The following is a 19726-nucleotide window of genomic DNA, read 5'->3' on the forward strand; positions in this document are numbered from 1 at the left end:
TTACAGGCTTGAGCCACCGCGCCCGGCCGGCACACTGCTTTTTTGATAGAAATGTCAGAAAAGGTACAAATAAAGCTGATATGATTAAAAAAAAAACAAAAAACAAAAAAAAAAACTTCACTGTGCAAAATACTGACAATACCGAGATGTTTAAGACACAGTCTTTGCCCTATAGAGGCGTGTGAGGCATGGAAGTCAGACACACAGATATTTACAGATAAAGACAAAAACGGTAACAGGTGTGCATGGAGAGCTCTCTGAGATGAGGAGGGACCATTCGTGGGTGGGGAATTATCTAGGGTGGCTTCACAGAGGAAAAAGTGAGGGGGCTTATTAGCCGGTCAAGTGCAGGGTGCAAGGAGGGTGGGACACCGGCAGTGGGATGACAGGACTGGAGGGAAGGAGTGGTTAGTGTGGCTCCTCTGCAGCGTCCTTTGTTTCATCATCAGATGCAGATGGTAATAACTTCTTCCTTTCTCACAGGACAGGGAGGTTTGTAAGTAGTTCAGAAACCAGAAAGTGTTGTACAAAGCCGTATCCTCAGTGGACACAAGGAGGAAGTTGTCGTGCTGTGGCCTCACGAACCACATCAAATGAGATTTAGCGGGAGTGGCACACACAGTCATGACCTGACTAACCCCAGCTCTCAGTCTATTTCCTTGCCTGGAAAATGGAGGCAATGCCACCACCTCAAAGGGTGGTTACTGCAGTCAGTGAGGTAAGTGCAGTGCCTGACCACTTGGTAGGCACCTGGGAACTACTTGTCTGCTGTTTGTATTTTTTTGTTGTTGTTGTTTTTTGAGGCAGAGTCTCGCTCTGTTGCCCAGGCTGGAGTGCAGTGGCATGATCTCGGCTCACTGCAACCTCCACCTCCTGGGTTCGAGTGATTCTCCTGCCTCAGCCTCCCAAGTAGCTGGGATTACAGGTGCCTGCCACCACGCTCAGCTAATTTTTTTATTTTTAGTAGAGATGGGGTTTCGCTATGTTGACCAGGCTCGAACTCTGGACCGCAGGTGATCTGCCTGCCCTGGTATTCGAAAGTGCTAGGATTACAGGCATGAGCCACCGTGCTGGACCCCAGCCATCTTTTTTGTTCTTTAAATGACCTCAGTGAAGTCTTTCTAGATACACCCCAAGCAAAATTGATCATTTCTTCTTCTAGGTTCCTCCAGTAATTTTTCTTTTTTTTTTTTGGTTTTGAGACCGAGTCTTGTCCTGTTGCCCAGGCTGGAGTGCAGTGTGATCTCGGCTCACTGCAACCTCCACCTCCCTGATTCAAGCAATTGCCCTGCCTCAGCCTCCTGAGTAGCTGGGATTACAGGATCCCACCACCATGCCCAGCTAATTTTTGTATTTTTAGTAGAGATGGGGTTTCATCATGTTGGCCAGGCTGGTCTCGAATTCCTGACCTCAGGTGATCCACCAGCCTCAGCCTCCTAAGGTGCTGGAATTACAGCATGAGCCACCACACCCGGTCCCTCCAGTAATTAAGTACAGTCTTAGTGAGATGGCAAGGTTGGAATCCTGGCTACACCATTTACTGGCTGTTTGACCTTCAATAAATCAAGCACTCTAAGCCTCTGTTTCATCTATGAAAGGGGAGTGATAATTCCTACCTTAGAGAATTGTTGTGAAGTTTGAGTGTGATAATGTGTCTCTAGTGCACTGCTTGACACTAAACATTGCAACATGTTAGGCCTGTGTTCCTGGAGTTCCTTGAAGGAATGTCTTACTCATTCTAAATATCCTTGTAGACAGCCTGGCACAGGTGTGGCTGTCAAGTTGTAGAATTGAATTAGTTGCTTCACTATATCAGTATCCACCCCTTCCAGACTTCTCACTTTTCAAGGAAATGCTGAACAGGATTTGTTCTGGGTAGGGCAATATCTAGTACCTTACTTCCCTCACGTTCATTCATCTCACAGATATTTCCTGAGCACATTCTACATTTGCCTCTCCTGCTCTATTGAGTTTAGAAGTCCAACCATCTCCTTCCTCTTTCCCTCTGAATAGTGAGCCTCTTCTTTTTTGGCCAGGTACTGAGCAATTTTTTGTTTGTTTGTTCGAGACAGGGTCTCCATAGGTTGCCCTGGATGGAGTGTAGTGGCTCAATTTCGGCTCAGTGCAACCTCTGCCTCTCGGACTCAAGTAATCCTCCCACCTCAGCCTCCAGAAGAGCTGGGACTATAGGCGGACATCACCACACCTGGCTAATTTCTGTATTTTTTGTAGAGACAGGGTCTTGCTGTGTTGTGCAGGTTGGTCTCAAACTCCTAAACTCAAAGGATCCTCCTGCCTTGGCTTCGCAAAGTGCTGGGATTACAGGGTGAGGCACTGCGCCCAGTCCGCTTTTCTTTCTTTTTTTTTTTTTTTTTGAGATGCAGTATCTCTCTGTCACCCAGGCTGGAGTGCAGTGGCACAATCTCAGCTCAGTGCAACCTCCGCCTCCTGGGTTCAAGCAATTCTCCTGCCTCAGCCTCCCAAGTAGCTGGGACTACAGGCCCCCGTCACCACGCCCAGCTAATTTTTTCTATTTTCAGTAGAGATGGGGTGTCACTGTGTTAGCCAGTATGGTCTGGACCTCCTGATTTCGTGATCTGCCGGCCTCGGCCTCCAAAGTGCTGGGATTACAGGTTTGAGCCACCGCGCCCGGCCTTTTTTTTTTTGAGACAGAGTTTCCCTCTTGTTGCCCAGGCTGGAGTGCAATGGCATGATCTCGGCTCACTGTAACCTCTGCCTCCAGGTTCAAGCGATTCTCCTACTCAGCCTTCTGAGTAGCTAGGATTACAGGCATGTGCCACCAGGCCCGGCTAATTTTGTATTTTTAGTAGAGATGGGGTTTCTCCATGTTGGTCTGGCTGGTCTCGAACTCCCAACCTCAGGTGATCTGGCCGCCTTGGCCTCCCAAAGTGCTGGCATTACAGGCGTGTCACTGCACCTGGCCTTTTCTTCTTCTTCTTCTTCTTTTGAGACGGAGTCTTGCTCTGTTGCCCAGGCTGGAGTGCAGTGGCGAGATCTGGGCTCACTGCAAGCTCCGCCTCCCAGGTTCATGCCATTCTCCTGCCTCAGCCTCAGGAGTAGCTGGGACTAAAGGTGCCTGCCACCACGCCCGGCTAATTTTTGTATTTTTAGTAGAGACGGGGTTTCACCGCGTTAGCCAGGATGGTCTCCATCTCCTGACTTCGTGATCTGCCCTCCTCAGCCTCCCAAAGTGTTGGGATTACAGGCGTGAGCCACCACGCCCAGCCTTTTTTTTTTTTTTTTTTTTTTTTTTTTGCGACAGAGTTTTTTTCTTGTTGCCCAGGCTGGGGTGCAGTGGCATGATCTTGGCTCACTGCAACCTCTGCCTCCCAGGTTCAAGCGATTCTCCGGCCTCAGCCTCCCATGTAGCTAGAATTACAGGTGCCTGTTGCCATGCCCAGTTAATTTTTATGTTCTTAGTAGAGATGGGGTTTCACTATGTTGGCCAGGCTGGTCTCAAACTCCTGACCTTGTGATCCACTCACCTCGGCCTCCCAAAGTCCTGGGATTACAGGCATGTGCCACCGCGCCCAGCCTCAAGACAATATTTTCTATTTAAGCTTCCTTCTAAATGTTTGAGATTTTAAAATTTTTATTTCTTTTGGAGACAGGTTCTCACTCTGTCACCCAGGCTGGAGTAAACTGATGCAATTAGGGCTCACTGTAGCCTCAATCTCCTGGACTCAAGTGATCCTGCCACCTCAGCCTCCTGAATAGCTGGGACTCCAAGTTTGTGCTCATTTTTGTAGAGACAAATGGCTGTCTTTAATTTTTTGTTTTTAATTTTTGACCTGTCAGCAGGAAGTAAAGATGGGATCTTCCTGTGTTGTACAGGCTGGTCTTGAACTCCTGGGCTCAAGTAGTCCTCCCACCTCAGCCTCCCGAAGTGCTGGGATTACATGCTTGAGCTATAACGCCCAGGTTTTTTTTTCTTTTTTTTTTAGCAACAGTTTTTGCTAAAGGCTGTTTTGCCCAGGCTAGCGTGCAGCAGTTATTCACAGGTGTGATCATACTGTAACCTTGAACTCCTTGCCTCAAGTAATCTTCCTGTCTCAGCTTCCCAAATAGCTGGGACTACAGGGGAGCACCACTGCACCTGGCCTGATTGATTGGGCTTTTTATTTTTTATTTTTTTTGAGACGGAGTATTGCTCTGTCACCGAGGCTGGAGTGCAGTGGCACCATCTCAGCTCACTGCAACCTCCACCTCTCGGGTTCAAGCAATTTTCCTGCCTCAGCCTCCCGAGTAGATTTTCCTGCCTCAGCCTCCTGGGTAGCTGGGATTACAGGAGCACGCCACCACACCTGCCTAATTTTTGTTTGGTTTTTTTTTTTTTTTTTGAGACGGAGTCTCGCTCTGTCGCCCAGGCTGGAGTGCAGTGGCCAGATCTCAGCTCACTGCAAGCTCCGCCTCCCAGGTTTACGCCATTCTCCTGCCTCAGCCTCCGGAGTAGCTAGGACTACAGGCGACCGCCACCTCGCCCGGCTAGTTTTTTGTATTTTTTTTTAGTAGAGACAGGGTTTCACCATGTTAGCCAGGATGGTCTCGATCTCCTGACCTCGTGATCCACCCGTCTCGGCCTCCCAAAGTGCTGGGATTACAGGCTTAAGCCACCGCGCCCGGCCTAATTTTTGTATTTTTAGTAGAGTCAGGGTTTCACCATATTGGCCAGGTTGGGCTCGAACTCCTGACCTCAGCTGATCCACCTGCCTCGGCCTCCCAAAGTTCTGGGATTACAGCCATGAGCCACCGCGTCCTGCCCTGATTGGGCTTTTTCTACAAAAAATTCTCATGAAACTTTTCTGCAATATTTTGTAATAAAGTCCTACTGATTTATATTTGATTTTAGAGTCAGGTGAAATGAGTGAATTCTTCCTTGTGCAGGAATGTACTATATGTTGCAGAATTTGTACCTTTCCTGGGCTCCATCCACTAAATTCTCAAATGCCTCCTAATCATTGTCTCTATTAAAGATGCCCCACAAATTTCCAAAATGCTCCTAGGGGGTACCTGAGAGCCACCGCCCTAGGTGTGTCTCCTCAAACACCGAGGCCTCACTGCAGTGGCCACTAGGGGCATACTAGGTGGCCATGATTGCGTTCCTCTCTCCCCTTTGTGTAGCACTTGAAAAAGAGTTAGCTAAGGCCTGGCGTGGTGGCTCATGCCTGTAACCCCATCTTTTTTTTTCTTTATTTTTTTTTTGGGACAGAGTCTGTCTCTGAAGCCCAGGCTGGAATGCAATGGCACAATCTCAGCTCACTGCAGCCTCCGCCTTCTGGGTTCAAGCGATTCTCCTGCCTCAGCCTTCCAAGGAGCTGGGATTACAGGCCCCCACCAGCATGCCTGGCTAATTTTTGCATTTTTAGTAGAGACGAGGTTTCACTATGTTGGCCAGGCTGGTCTCGAACTCTTGACCTCAGGTGATCCACTTGCCTCGGCCTCCCAAAGTGCTAGGATTACAGACATGAGCCAATGTGCTCGGCCAACCCCATCATTTTAAGAAGCTGAGGCAGCCAGGCACGGTGGCTCAAGCCTGTAATCCCAGCACTTTGGGAGGCTGAGGCGGGTGGATCACCTGAGGTCAGGAGTTCGAGACCAGCCTGGCCAACATGGCGAAACCCTGACTCTACTAACAAATACAAAAAAAAATTAGCCAGGCGTGGTGGCGGGCGCCTGTACTCCCAGCTACTCGGGAGGCTGAGGCAGGAGAATGGCCTGAACCCTGGAGGCGGACCTTGCACAGTGAGCCGGGATCACGCCACTGCACTCCAGTCTGGGCAACAGAGCAAGACTCCATCTCAAAAAAAAAAAAAAAAAAAAAAAAAAAAGAAGCTGAGGCAAGAGGATCCCTTAAGGCCTGGAGTTCATGACCAGCCTGACGAAAACAGGGAGACTGTCTTTACAAGTATATATATTTTTGTAGAAATGGGGTCTCCATATGTTGCCCACCCTGGTCTCAAATTCCTTGACTCAAGCAATCTGCCTGCTTTGGCCTCCTAAAGTGCTAGGATTACAGGCGTGAGCCACAATGCTCGGCCAACCCCATCATTTTAAGAAGCTGAGGCAAGAGGGTCCCTTAAGGCCAGGAGTTCATGACCAACCTAACCAACACAGAGAGACTCCATCTTTACAAAAGATGGGAGTCGTTTTTTTTTTTTTTTTTTTTTTTTTATAGGAATGGGGTCTCCATAGGTTGCCCATGCTGGTCTCAAATTCCCTGACTCAAGCAATCTGCCTGACTTGGCCTCCTAAAGTGCAGGGATTACAGGCATGAGCCACCTCTCCACTGGCCACATGCTTAAATCACCTCCTCCAAGAGGCCACACTCCATCTTGCCACTGCTGCCCTCTCTGCTTTGAACCTTTCTTCTTCCCCATCTTGAAAAAAAATGAGTAACTACTCTTCCTCATCATTAAAGCCTTAGCCTTACTATCACTGTTACCAGAACCATTTTCCTGACACCCCTGACCGGGTTAGGCGCCCCTACTATGCCCTCTCCGATTCACACATTCAACAAATATTAATTGGGTGTCTGCCATGTGCCAGTCACTGTTCTCAATTCTGGGATACAGCAGTGAATAAGATGATAAAGTCCCAGGTGGTTATGGAGTTTATGTTGTAGTGGGGGTGGTAGACAAAAACAAACAAACAAACAAAAAACCAGATAATTTCAGGTGATAGCTAAGAAGAAAAATAAAGTGGGCCAGACACGGTGGTTCACGCCTGTAATCCCAGCGCTTTGGGAGGCCGAGGTGGGCAGATCACTTGAGGTCAGGAGTTCAAGACCAGCTTGGACAACATGATGAAACCCTGTCTCTACTAAAAGTACAAAAATTAGCTGGGCCCGGTGGCGCCTGCCTGTATTGTTACTCAGGAGGCTGAGGCAGAATTGCTTGAATCCAGAAGGCGGAGGCTGCAGTGAGCCATGATCACACCACTGCACTCCAGTCTAGGTGACAGAGCAAGACCCCTGTCTCAAAAAAAGAAAGAAAGAAAGAAAACAAAGAAAAATAAAGTGAAAGTGTAGAAAGTCCTGGAGCAATGTGAGTGAGACAGACAGCAGTAAAAAGAGACCTTGGAGAAGGAAGCTGGAGGCCAGATCATGTAGGTCTTGGTGGCCACAGTAATCTGAATTATGTTCTAAGATGGAAATTCACTGTAGAACTTGGTGCAGGAGAAGTGACAAGATCAGATGTGTATTTTTATTATTTTATTTATTTACTTATTTTGAGACAGAGTCTCACTCTGTCACCCAGGCTGGAGTGCAGTGGCACCATGATCTCGGCTCACTGCAACTTCCACTTCCCGGGTTCAAGTGATTCTCCTGCCTCAGCCTCCCAAGTAGCTGGGATTAAAGGCGCACACCACCATGCCCGGCTAATTTTTGTATTTTTGGTAGAGACGGGGTTTCACCATGATGGCCAGGCTTCTCTCGAACTCCTGACCTCAGGTGATCCACTTGCCTTAGCCTCCCAAAGTGCTGGGATTACAGGCTTGTGACACCGCACTTGGCCCAGATGTGTATTTTTAAATGATCACGTTAGCTGCTGCTTAGAAATCAGACCGTAGAAGGTGAGTGTGGAGGGACACCAGCATCCAATTATTCCTGCCATGGATTTGCCAGGGTTTTCATCCCTTCCTTCAGCACACCCCACTCTTCCCCACCACTTAGCCTAGTTAACACTTATTCTTTCAGAATTCAGCCCGGATGTAACTTTCTCTAAGAACCTCGCCCCAGGCGGCCCCAACCCCACACCTCCTGTAACACAAACTCTTGGCCTTCACATCTTTGTCACTACCACCCCTCTCGCCACGCCTTTTTTGAGACAGTGTCTTGCTCTATCGCTCAGGCTGGTCTCGAAATCTGGGCCTCATGCGGTCCTCCCGACTTGGACTCCCGAGTAGCTCCTTTGTCGCTCTTATCACTGTTGTGATTAATTGTACAAATGGCTTAATGGCAGTTATAGCACCCAGTTCATCAAAAACAATGGCCTGATCGTCAGCAGGCAGGGTAGCGACCAGTCCATCCTGGCACCCATCTGCAGCTCCAGTGTGCATCCCAACCCCGGCGCTCGTAGCCGCGCTCCGTGAATGTTTGTCACATGTCTGAAGAATGCATGAATTATATAATCTTCTTCCCACTCCACCCCTCAAAAAGCAAGTGGATATAAGGACTTGAAGATTTTATAATCTCTTCTTCATTAGTAAAATTTGACCATCCTTACCGTTAAAAATAATAATGATGGTTGGCCGGGCGCGGTGGCTCACGCCTATAATCACAGCACTTTGGGAGGCCAAGGCGGGCGGATCACGAGGTCAGGAACTGGAGACCAGCCTGACCAACATGGTGAAACCCCGTCTCTACCAAAAGATACAAAAAAGTAGCCGTAGGTGGTGGGGGGTGCCTATAATCCCACGTACTTGGGAGGCTGAGGTAGGAGAATGGCTTGAACCCGGGAGGTGGAGGTTGCAGTGAGCCAAGAAGGCGCCGTTGCACTCCAGCCTGGGCGACACGGCGAGACTCCGTCAAAAAAAAAAAAAAAAAAAAAAAAAAAAATTAATAATAATGGTGAAAAAGGTTAAGTGGGAACGCAGGGAGGGGACAGCTAAGATCCAAAGGTCGAAATATTCATTACGCCTACCGTCGGCGAAGAGAAACAGCAGCCCCAACCGGAGGCAAAAGGAAATCCCACCACAGGCTGCAAAGGCGCGTGGGCGGGACTGGAGACTGGGGCCGCGCGCAGTAAAACGCGGAAGACAGAATGTAGCCCCACCACCCGCAGCCGCGACAAAAGCACCCCTGCGGAGGGGGGGCGGGGCCTCGCTTGGAAAAGAGACGGTCTCTCGTCCAGAGGCGGGACTCAGAGCCCTTTCACAAGTCTCATTGGTCAAGTTGAAGACGGACAACTCTCGCTGGCCAGCCGTAGCCCAGATGGGGCGCAAGCGTATTTGGAAAGGGAGAGGGCCCAGAACGCGAGAACTACACATGCGTGTCGGCGATTTCTTGCCTCCGTGGTGGATGGGGGCGATTGAATTCCCACAGCGAGTTCAGCCCACCGAAGTTCAGAGGATTCGTAACCTTCCTCTTTAGAGAGCCTCAGGTTAGGGAACTTCCAATGCCCAGAAGCTGCCCCGTGGGAATCCCAGTGTCCGCCGCCTCCTAATATTTCGTCCTGGCTGTGCCCCAGCCCTTCCTGAGGCTGGGTTGTTATGATGGTGAATTATTCAAGAAGTCTTGCAGCCTGACGCCATCTCTGGGCAGTGCTCCTGCATCCTCCCTGTCTTCCTTGTAGGGCACCACGTTGCTCCTAAAGCACAGGGTCCTGAAGCTGTTTACAAGGCCCCACCCTGCCACGTTAGTATCTTAACGAGTGTTTGTTGAGGACATACTGAGTGTTAGAGCCAGTGCAATGAGCAAGTCCCTGATCTTGGGACCTTAACATTCTATGGGACAACACAAATATATAAACAAAAAATAATGTTAGATAGTGATACATGCTCAAACCATGACTATGTGGCCAGGCGCGGTGGGTCACACCTGTAATCCCAGCACTTTGGGAGACCGAGGCAGGCAGATTACTTGAGGTCAGGAGTTTGAGACCAGCCTGGCCAACATGGTGAAACCCTATCTCTAGTAAAAATACAAAACTTAGCTGGGCGGGCGTGGGGACGGGTGCCTGTAATCCCAGCTACTCGGGAGGCTGAGTCAGGAGAATTGCTTGAACCCAGGAGGTGGAAGATTGCAGTGAACCCAAATCACACCACTGCACTCCAGCCTGGGTAACAGAGCAAGACCGTGTTTCAAAAAAAGATAAAACCGGCCGGGCGCGGTGGCTCAAGCCTGTAATCCCAGCACTTTGGGAGGCCGAGACGGGCAGATCACGAGGTCAGGAGATCGAGACCATCCTGGCTAACATGGTGAAACCCCGTCTCTACTAAAAAATACAAAAAATTAGCCGGGCGAGGCGGCGGGCGCCTGTAGTCCCAGCTACTCGGGAGGCTGAGGCAGGAGAATGGCGTGAACCCGGGAGGCGGAGCTTGCAGTGAGCTGAGATCCGGCCACTGCACTCCAGCCTGGGCGACAGAGTGAGACTCCGTCTCAAAAAAAAAAAAAAAAAAAAAGACAAAACCAAACAAAAAAACATGGCTATGTGATAGAATGACTGGGATGGGGATTGGGTGCTTACTGAAATGGTAAGAATGGAGCTAAAACCTGACATTAGATGACAGCACCAGATATAGGGGCCGAAGGTTTCATGCTTGGAAAACAGCAGGTGCAAACATCCTTGTGCTGTGAGGAAATTTGGCTGGAATAGAAAGTGGACCAGACTGTAGCTGACCGTAGTCTCTGGGAGTTTGGAGATGATTCTAAATACAATGGGAAGCCATTAAATTGAGGCTGAGCCTTGATATGACATGCTTTATCATTTTGCTGAGTGGAGAATGGATTGCTGGGAAAAGTGAAAGACTGATTCAGAGGTTGTGGCTGGAGCTAGGTAGCTGGGGAGGTGGTGGGACATGGATGAATTCAGGATAGGATTGGTTGTGTTGGATATGGGAAAATAAGTCACCATGGTTCCTGAGCTTTTGGAATGTGCAAGTGGGTAATGGAGGTACCATTGAGATGGGAACAGTGGAAAAATAACAGATGCTGGGGTGGAATCAAGAGTTCAGTTGTGGCCATGTTGAATCTGAAATGCCCATTAGACATCCAAGCAGATATGCTGAGTTGGATGGTGCTCATGAGAGGTCAAGGCTGGAGTTATGCATTAACACATAGAAAGATGGTATTTAAAGCCATGGACCTTAATAGTAGGACCACCTACAGAAAGAGTGGAGGTAGGAAAGAGGGCTTAGGTGAGGGCCCTGGGGCCCTCCTATGTTAACCAGCTCAGCAGGAGAAAGTATAAAAGCCAGTATTTTGCTTTTCAAAGGGACAAATCCAAGAAGATGCTGATTATGGGTATTAATTGCTGCCTCGAGGTCAAGTGAGATGCAGGCAGAGAAATGGTCACTGGGTCTGACACCACTTTGGTCACTGGAAAGTTTGGTCAGAGCAGTGGCTGGGGAAAGATAGGGGAAGGAGTCTCATGGGGGTGGGTGAGGAGAGAATGGATGTTTAAGAGTGGAGGGAAGAAAAGGAAAACCTATTGCTGTTAAAAGGAGCAGAGTTACAATTAGTGGTTGGAAAGAGTGTCTTGAAAGTTTCTTTTTTTCTTTTTTTTTTTTTTTTGAGACATGGTCTTGCTCTGTTGCCCAGGCTGTAGTGCAGTGGCTCAATCACAGCTTACTGCAGCCTGGACTTCCCAAGTTCAAGTGATCCTCTCACCTCAGCCTCCCGAGTAGTTGGGACTACAGGCATGTCCCACCATGCCTGGCTAATTTTTTCTGTTTTGTGTAGGGACGGAGACTCACTATGTTGCCCAGGCTGGTCTTGAATTCCTAGGCTCAAGTGATCCTCTTGCCTCGGCCTCCCAAAGTGCTGGGATTACAGGCATGAGCCACCATACCGAGCCCTGAAAGAGTTTTCTTAAATATGAGAGACACTAGAACAAATTTCACTGGTGATAAAGAATGATCAAGAAAAGAAGGGGAAAATTGAAATTTATTGAAGGCTCACATACTGTTCAGAGCTTTACAAACATTCTACCTTCACAATCTTTAATGGATCAGGAAATTGGGGTTACATAGCTTGCCCAAGGTCATGCAGCTAGAGGTGGCAGAGCTGAGAGGCCACCTAGATTTTTTGGACTCTTTGTGCCTGCCTTACCACCCCATTGCATAGGCACACGTCCCCCTGTACTTAAACACCTGGGCCATGCCTTTGCCCTGACCATAGTGCCCTTGCAAATGAGAAAGAGCCACTCTCATGCTGGGGGAACAAGAATTTGTTTTCCTCCTCCAGTGCTATAAGCAGGGGCATCTCCCCCACAGCCTAAATACCCATGCAGCACAGGACAAAAGCTCTCCCAGTCCAGAGCAGCAGAGGCAAGCAGCAAGAGACCCCAGAGGTAGGAGGGAAAGGGACACTTTGGGAGGTATACAGCAGGTTTCTTTTTGTGCCAGCCAGTGCAAGAGGATGCTGGGGGCTGCTGGTCCCAACCAGCTGGTGCCTGTGGCCCCAGCATTCATCTGGATGTGTTCAGTGTGACAAGAAGCCCAGGTCAGAGCCCAGTCTCCCGGCTGCCCCCGTTGAGGCTGAGGCTGTGGGGGCGGGTACCACGCTCCAGCCTGCGGCCAGACAGGAGACGCCGCAGGGAAGAGCCAGAGCTCAGATCTCCGCAGCTGCGAAGGTGGAGGCTCTCTCGGCCAGGCCGGCCCCACAGGCTCCGGGGCATCTGGACAGGGACACGAGAAAGGGCATCATCAGTAAGGCCCAACCTGAAGCTCCGTGCTTTCCCAAACATCTTTCCTGGCTCCCTGAATTCCCACCTGCTTATGTCCATGAGCTCCAGTCCCACTGGGGTCTGGGGCTTTCCTGGATATCTGGAGGAAACGAGTGACCAGGCCCCGACCTGGCCAGCTGCCCTTTAGGTCCCCCAGGGAGTGGGCAGGTGCAGGGCCTGAGGGCAGGGGAACTTTTTGGAAGGTGGGCACAGGGCGCCGTTTCTCAGCTGACCGGGCACGTAGCAACTTGGGGGAAGGGCAGCGGGCTAGGCGGAAGAGGCAGGCTTCAGAGCAGAGCCCTGCAGAGAAACAGAGATAAGAGAATGGTATTGTGGGGTGGAGAGAGGGCCGGGCAGCCATGCCCAATCCCCCACCCCTGGGGTAAAAACCACATGGCTGACCTGTATCTGCAGAGGAAACAGAAGCAGCTTCTTCCTCAAGCACTTTGGTATAAAGGTCCCTGAAGTCAGCTGAGGAGAAGAAAGGGAGACAGGAAGTGAGTGGGAGTGTTCTGTGGACACACCCACCCTCCTGTGGGAACTCAAACCCAGAGGAGCTTTCACAGCTCCCGTGCTCCATCCTCAATCAAAGGGCCAGCATCTCTGTCCATACTAGCCAGCACCTAGATGGTACGATCCACCACAACAGGGACTGCAGTGGTGGTGGTCAGCACCTGGCGCGCAGTACTGAGCGTACCCCAGTACTATCTCCTTTCTTACTGTTTTTGAGATGGAGTCTCACTGTTGCCCAGGCCAGAGTGCAGTGGCGCAATCTTGGCTCACTGCACCCTCCGCCTCCCAGGTTCAGGCGATTCTCCTGCCTCAGCCTCCCTAGTAGCTGGGATTAGGCGTCCACCACCAAGCCCGGCTAATTTTTGAATTTTTAGTAGAGATGGGGGTTTCGCTATGTTGGCCAGATTGGTCTCGAACTCCTGACCTCAGGTGATCCACCTGCCTTGGCCTCTCAAAGTGCTGGGATTACAGGTGTGAACAGCCACGCCTGGCCACTATCTCCTTTCTCAGCATCTTTGAGTATGATGCCTATGGCTGAAGTACTACTATTATACATGTTTTTTGTTTGTTTGTTTGAGATGGAGTGTGTCTCTGTCACCCAGGCTGGAGTGCAGTGGCATGATCTTGGCTCATTGCAACCTCCACCTTCCAGGTTCAAGCGATTCTCCTGCCTTAGCCTCTCTTAGTAGCTGGGATTATAGGTGTGCTCCACCACACCCGGCTAATTTTTGTATTTGTAGTAGAGATAGGGTTTCACCATGTTAGCCAGGCTGGTCTGGAACTCCGGACCTCAGGTGATCCACCCACCTCAGCTTCCCACAGTGCTGGGATTACAGGTGTGAGCCACTGTGCCCAGCCTGAAGTACTATTATTATACATGTTTTACAAGTAGGGGCTGAAGCTTGGGGAGGACAGATAAGTGGACCAAGCTGAGAGCTGTGGAACTGGTTTCAAAAAACAAATCCTTTTGGGAGGCTGAGGTGGGTGGATCACTTGAGGCCAGGAGTTCAAGACCAGCCTGGCCAAAACGGTGAAACCCTGTCTCTACTAAAAAATACAAAAATTAGCCAGTCGTGGTGGCGCACGCCTGTAGTCCCAGCTACTCGAGAGGCTGAGGCAGGAGAGTCACTTGAACCCGGGAAACACGGTTGCAGTGAGCCGAGATCATGCTATGGATGTTCTGTCCCTAGGAGGTGAGTACCCGAGAAGTGTCTACCAGAGGAGTGAACTCGCCCTTTCTTCCTCCTCAGGGACCTCAACAGTGCCCCAATCCTGGTGGGCATCACTGGCCACCTAACTCCCAGTGCCTACCATCTCCTGAGCCTGGGCAGTGGGGGAGGGGGCTCACCAGTGTCATTGGAGGTGGTGATGCCTGGGTCGCTGTGGGACCGAGGCAGCAGCAGCGGTGGTGGGGATGCCGGATGAGGAGGCCGGTGCCCCGGGGGGGTGAGGGAACCTGAGCTATCGCTAAAGCGACGAGTAGGGGCTCGGGTGGGCGGAGCTGCGGCTGGGCGGCCCCCTCCCCGGGGGACCCGCCGCCTCAGCTCGGGGAAGCAGGGTCCCACCCAGGGCGGCCAGCCCTCCAACCGGTGGCAGCTGCGGGCAGCTGTGGGGGCACCCAGTGGGGGTGGAGCTTCAGGGGCAGAGCAGGAATAGGAGCGGGCGGCCCGTGGGGGGCGCCGTGGCAGGGGGCTTTCCTCGAAGGGGCCCCGCAGGCCACAGTCCAGGCTGAGGCAGTAGCCGGCACGGCTGCGCTGGATGGAGCGGAAGAGCACGTAGTCCACGGAGCGCACGGAGCCCTGCAGCTCCAGCAGGCACGAGTCCTCCGACGGGCTAGAGCCCCCAGGGAGGTCACCAATGGCTGACAGCACCAGAGACCCGCTGTCCATGGACACTGTGGGCGGCAGGGGGCGCTGTGTAGCACCAGCCTGGCTGGGCCCTGCCCAGGCAGTTGCTGTTTTCCCAAGCCCAGCCTCTAGGGGCCACTGTGCCTCCAGCTTTATCTCACGGGAGACAAATAAGTCCAGGGTTCCAAGTTGCCACAGCCCTCCTCTGTCCCCAAACCACCAACTCCGCCTTGTTTTCCCCTTCTATTGTCCCTACCCACCCCAGCTGTCCCTGGCAGCACTACCCTTGTCCACCCCTCCTTACACCCTGCTCACCGTCTACAATGGAGGCCACTCGCTCACAGATGCAGGAGCCATCGTGAAGCTGAGGGTCAAAGAGAGTGGCCTGCAGAAGACACAGGATCAAGGGTTCAACCCTACACACTGAACACCCCCACGTGCTAGACAGAGCTCTGGAAACTCAGGTTCCAGACTAGCTTTGTCACTTTGTATAAGTCACTTAATTGTGCAGCCTCAGTTTCCGCGTCTGTATGGCAGAAATGATAGCTTCTAACCCACCCACCTCACCAGGCTCTAGGGCAGATCAAAGGTGACAGTGGGCATGCTGGTGCTGTAAAGACCTTGACCACTGTTACTATCTGTATCCAGAGGCTACAGCCTGTTCAGCTTTCCAGGCTAGACCCCAGCTCCCCAGCCCACCCCAAGCCGTGCTGTGCTCTCACCTGGCTGTCTCCTCGTAGTCCCATGACTGCCTCATAAGAAGGGGGGCAGTCGGTAGGGTACAAGGGCACTGGGCTGTCCATGGAGCCATTATACGTGATGCTGGCAGATGAGGAAGAGGGTCAATGTAGGAAAATAACTCCCACTCCACAAAGATCCCTCTCTCCAGCAATCCAGGCCCAGCCCCAGTCCCCTTCCTTAGCTCTCCCAGCAAGACCCCACCAGGCCTTACCTCTGTGCATCTGTTTCTGAGCTGCAAGTGTACTCTGGGGGATAGTAGGGTGGTGGAGGCACAGGCGGGACAAATTCCTCCAGGTCCAGCATGGTGTGTAGGAGAGGGGCTGGGGGCGGAGACGTGCAGCCCAGAGGTCCCAGTGGGCCTGAGACTGACCGCTCAGGGGCCAGCTGCTGGGGAAGCAAGCAGGTCAGCAAGTCTGGATGCTAGGAATATAGCTCCTTCTAGGCCCTCAAACTCCTCTCTCATCTACATTATTTTTTCTGGCCCTATCCCCTGAGAGAAGCTCTAGTTCTGGCTCCTCCCTCACCCCAAATCAGCTCTCCTTAACCCCACACTCACCCTGTACCTCTAGCTCTGGCTTTGCCCACCCACAAATTCCTCTTCTTTATGGCCCCTCCTCCATCCAGAAGCTTCACCCACTGTGTCTTCACAGGAATGTCCACCCTTTAGCCTCACCTCCATCTAGGACCTTCTTTTTTTTATTTTTGAGACAGAGTCTGACTCTGTTGCTGGAGTGCAGTGGCATGATCTCAGCTCACTGCAACCCCTACCTCCCAGGCTCAAGCGATTCCTGTGCCTCAGCCTCCCGCGTAACTGGAATTATAAGGGTATGCAACCATGCCCAGCTAATTATTATTATTATTATTTTGAGACGAAGTTTCGCTCTTGTCGTCCAGGCTGGAGTACAATGGCTCGATCTCAGCTCACTGCAACCTCCACCTCCCAGGTTCAAGCAATTCTCCAGTCTCAGTCTTCCGAATAGCTGGGATTACAGGCGCCAGCCACCACGCCCAGCTCATTTTTGTATTTTTAGTAGAGACAAGGTTTCGCCATGTTGGCCAGGCTGGTGTTGAACTCCTGATATCTGGTGATCCTCCTGCCTTGGCCTCCCAAAGTGCTGGGATTACAGGCATGAGCCACCAAGTTCAGCCTAATTTTTTTTTTTTTTTTTTTTTTTTTTTTTGAGATGGAGTCTTGCTCTTGTCGCCCAAGTTGGAGTGCAGTGGCACCATCTCAGCTCACTCCAGCCTCTGCCTCCCAGGTTCAAGCATTTTCCTGCCTCAGTCTCCCAAGTAGCTGGGATTACAGGCACCTGCCAGCACACTTGGCTAATTTTTATATTTTGTTTATTTGTTTTTTCAGACAGAGTCTCGCTCTGTCACCCAGGCTGGAGTGCAGTGGCACTATCTCAGCTTACTGCAAGCTCCGCCTCCCGTGTTCATGCCATTCTTCTGCCTCAGCCTCCCGAGTAGCTGGGACTACAGGTGCGTGCCACCATGCCTGGCTAATTTTTTGTGTTTTTAATAGAGACGGGGTTTCACCATGTTAGCCAAGATAGTCTCATTCTCCTGATCTCAGGTGATCCGCCTGCCTCAGCCTCCCAAAGTGCTGGGTTATAGGCGTGAGCCACCACGGCCGGCCCAATTTTTGTGTTTTTAATAGAGACAGGGTTTCGCCATGTTGCTCAGGCGGGTCTTGAACTCCTGGCCTCAGGTGATCTGCCTGCCTCGGCCTCTCAAAGTGCTGGGATTACAGGAATGAGCCACCGTGCCCAGCCTAGGACTTTCTTGACTCTACCCCACCATCCAGTCCCATTCTCTAAAGCCCCCTCTCCTGGTCCCAGATGGGCATCACATACTTAAGTCACTCCCTGCCATCTCCCCTTCTCATCCTCCCCATTAAACATCCATTCCTCCAATAGATGAGGATAATAGATAACCCATAGCCCCTGGTGCTCAAAAGCCAGATCTGTAGCCATTGTTCCCTCAGGCAAGTCTCAGCACACACACCCCTGCCCCTACCATACCTGCGTGGCCCTGGCCCCCGCTCCCCTCTCACCGTATGCACGAGGTCCAGGGAGAAGATTTGGATGCAGCAGACAATAGCAGAGAGGGTACAGATTATAGCGGCACAAATGGTGAGCCCACAGACGCTGAAGAGCAGGTTCTGGGGAAGGGAAAGGAGGAGAGGAATCAGGAGAGGGCTAAGTCCCATACATTATGGGCCTGTGAGTACCCCAGGAAGGGAGGCAAGAGTGAGAACCAGGAGGATGTTTGTGGGGTACAAGCTCACCTTGAGGGCCCCTCGGGCTTCATCACAGGTGGAGTTAGGGGCAACTTTCAGTTCCTGCCCCGACTCTGGACAGGGCCGGAGGAGGGGAACAGAGGGACAGCACACACAGACCTTTCCTTCCTGAGTGGAGCAGGGAGGGTGAGGCAGCCTGAGTCAGAACAAACTCAGGTGTCCTGCACACCTCCCCAGGCCAGTTCTTTCCAGCTCTCCCTCCTCAAATCTCACCAGAGAGCACTGTTGGAAGTCTCGGGCCAGTTGAGCATTCTTACAGGACAGTACAGAGCCAGCCATGCTAAGCATGACACAGAGCACCGAAAGCAAGGAGAAGAAGGAGATCTGGGGAAAACAGGGTGCAGACTCAGGGCTGGGACCCTCATGACTACTACTCTGCCACGGACAGAGTCCCCCTCCTTCACAGACACTTCGTGCCCACCCAGCTGGCACCAATTGGGGAGCCAGTTCCCTTCTTGAGGGCATAAATGGGCTTCCCCTTGGGTGCTGGGCACCTGCCTCCCAGTGGGCACTGGACCCTGGCACCTACCACTAGAGTAAATGGCCGCTTCCAGGACACAATGCCAACCACCCCGGAGAACGCCAGCTGGGGACAGAGTGGGCACAGGCTCAGCCTGGCAGGGGAGGCTCCTGAGTGAGCCCCTCACCACAGGATGCACCCAGCCCTGTAAGGAGGCAGAGGACCAGGAGAGGGAGGAGAGGCGAGGATGTGGACTTGCAGCTGGTGTGGAGGGTGGGGCCTGAGGAGCCTCCCCCACCCAACAACTGTGCACCCAACAACTGTGCACCCAACTCACCGAGAACCCAGCCCAAGACGGGCAGGACCTCTTGATGCTCTCAGTGGTGGTGACGGAAGAGGCCACCATGCTGAAGGTGACCACCAGGATGCCCAGGAGCACCTGGACCAGCCCCAGCGTAAGCAGGGCCTGCAGCCAGGGTCGGTGGAGGCGGAGGTGGGTAAGGCCCCTGGTGCTGGGCCGGCTGGTCAGCGAGCGGCTGGAGTCACTAGGCGAGGGCATCATGCCTGCTGCCCGGTTGCCTGCGCCTCGCTCGGCCCTCCCTGGCACTTGGGAGCATCTCAGAGGTGCCCAAGGCCCCGTCCTTTCTCCTCTCCACCTCCCTCGCTCTACAGCCCACCCCCTGGCTGGGTCCCCTGGGGCATGGCCGAGGGACGCCAGCTGTGGGGGAAGCCAAGGGAGGGGCGTCACGGAGGGACCGCGGAGTGCTCCCTCCCCACCACGGGCACTGGACGGGCACCGTGCCCCGGGCGACGATGAGGACGCGGGGGCACCGGCTCATCGCATCTCCCTAGGAAACAGGGGCACCGAGAAGGGCCAGTCCAGGAGTGAGGAGGGGGCGGCGGCTCAGAGCCCAGGGAGGGATGGAGAGGGTAAAAGTGGGAAGGATGGAAAGAAGTCTAGAGAAGAGGGGAGGGGTCGGTGTGCCCTCAGGGTGTCCAGTGGGATCCGGGGCCGCCTGGTGGGGAGAGGCCGCGGCGCCGCTGTCTCCTGTGTCGCTTGTCCCGCTCGCCTCCCCACCACGCTCCGCTCCCTGAGCTCCGGCTGCCGCAGGTCGGGGACTAGAGGGGGATGGGAATGGGGATGGTGCGGGATGGAGGGGCGTGGCGGCGAGGGCCGGCGCGGTGCACCCCGGGAGTTGTAGTTCGGGACTGAGACCCTGTCAGGGGTTGGGGTTGGGGGGATCCCGCGGCAGGGCTAGGCAGTTGGATCTACCTCCACCGGTCGCTTCCTCTCTCTGGACCCTGGCTAGGCTGCTAATGATCTTTTGGGCGTCCACTTGAGCCCCACCCAGCTTTTCAGGCTCCAGGCCCGCGTATTCCTTGGCATTCCCGGCAGAGGCGGTGGCTCTTCCCCGTCATTAATGGAGAGGGGTGGGGAGCAGGGCTCCCTGGCGTC

General features: G+C 52.6%; 1 protein-coding gene across 3 annotated transcripts; it reads right to left on the reverse strand.

The window, feature by feature from the left end:
* Window positions 1–11596: 11596 nt before the first annotated feature.
* Window positions 11597–19481, reverse strand: ENTREP3 (endosomal transmembrane epsin interactor 3). Of its 3 annotated transcripts, none has more exons than XM_050753259.1 (12): window positions 18608–19481; window positions 18340–18396; window positions 18024–18134; window positions 17799–17918; window positions 17565–17672; window positions 15720–15895; window positions 15490–15589; window positions 15083–15152; window positions 14269–14814; window positions 12810–12878; window positions 12454–12707; window positions 11597–12359 (listed from the first exon to the last, which is right to left on the reverse strand). In XM_050753259.1, the coding sequence occupies exons 1-12, from the start codon at window positions 18830–18832 to the stop codon at window positions 12186–12188; spliced, it is 2010 nt and encodes a 669-aa protein (XP_050609216.1). In that variant the 5' UTR covers window positions 18833–19481; the 3' UTR covers window positions 11597–12185. The 3 variants fall into 3 exon arrangements, with proteins under 3 accessions (XP_050609216.1, XP_050609220.1, XP_050609228.1); XM_050753263.1 differs by having other exon boundaries at window positions 15720–15892; window positions 18608–19479; XM_050753271.1 differs by lacking the exons at window positions 17799–17918; window positions 18024–18134; window positions 18340–18396 and having other exon boundaries at window positions 15720–15892; window positions 18608–19478.
* Window positions 19482–19726: the final 245 nt, after the last annotated feature.

The sequence above is a fragment of the Macaca thibetana genome, chromosome 1 (genome assembly GCF_024542745.1).
Source record: "Macaca thibetana thibetana isolate TM-01 chromosome 1, ASM2454274v1, whole genome shotgun sequence".
NCBI classification, from domain to species: Eukaryota; Metazoa; Chordata; class Mammalia; order Primates; family Cercopithecidae; genus Macaca; species Macaca thibetana.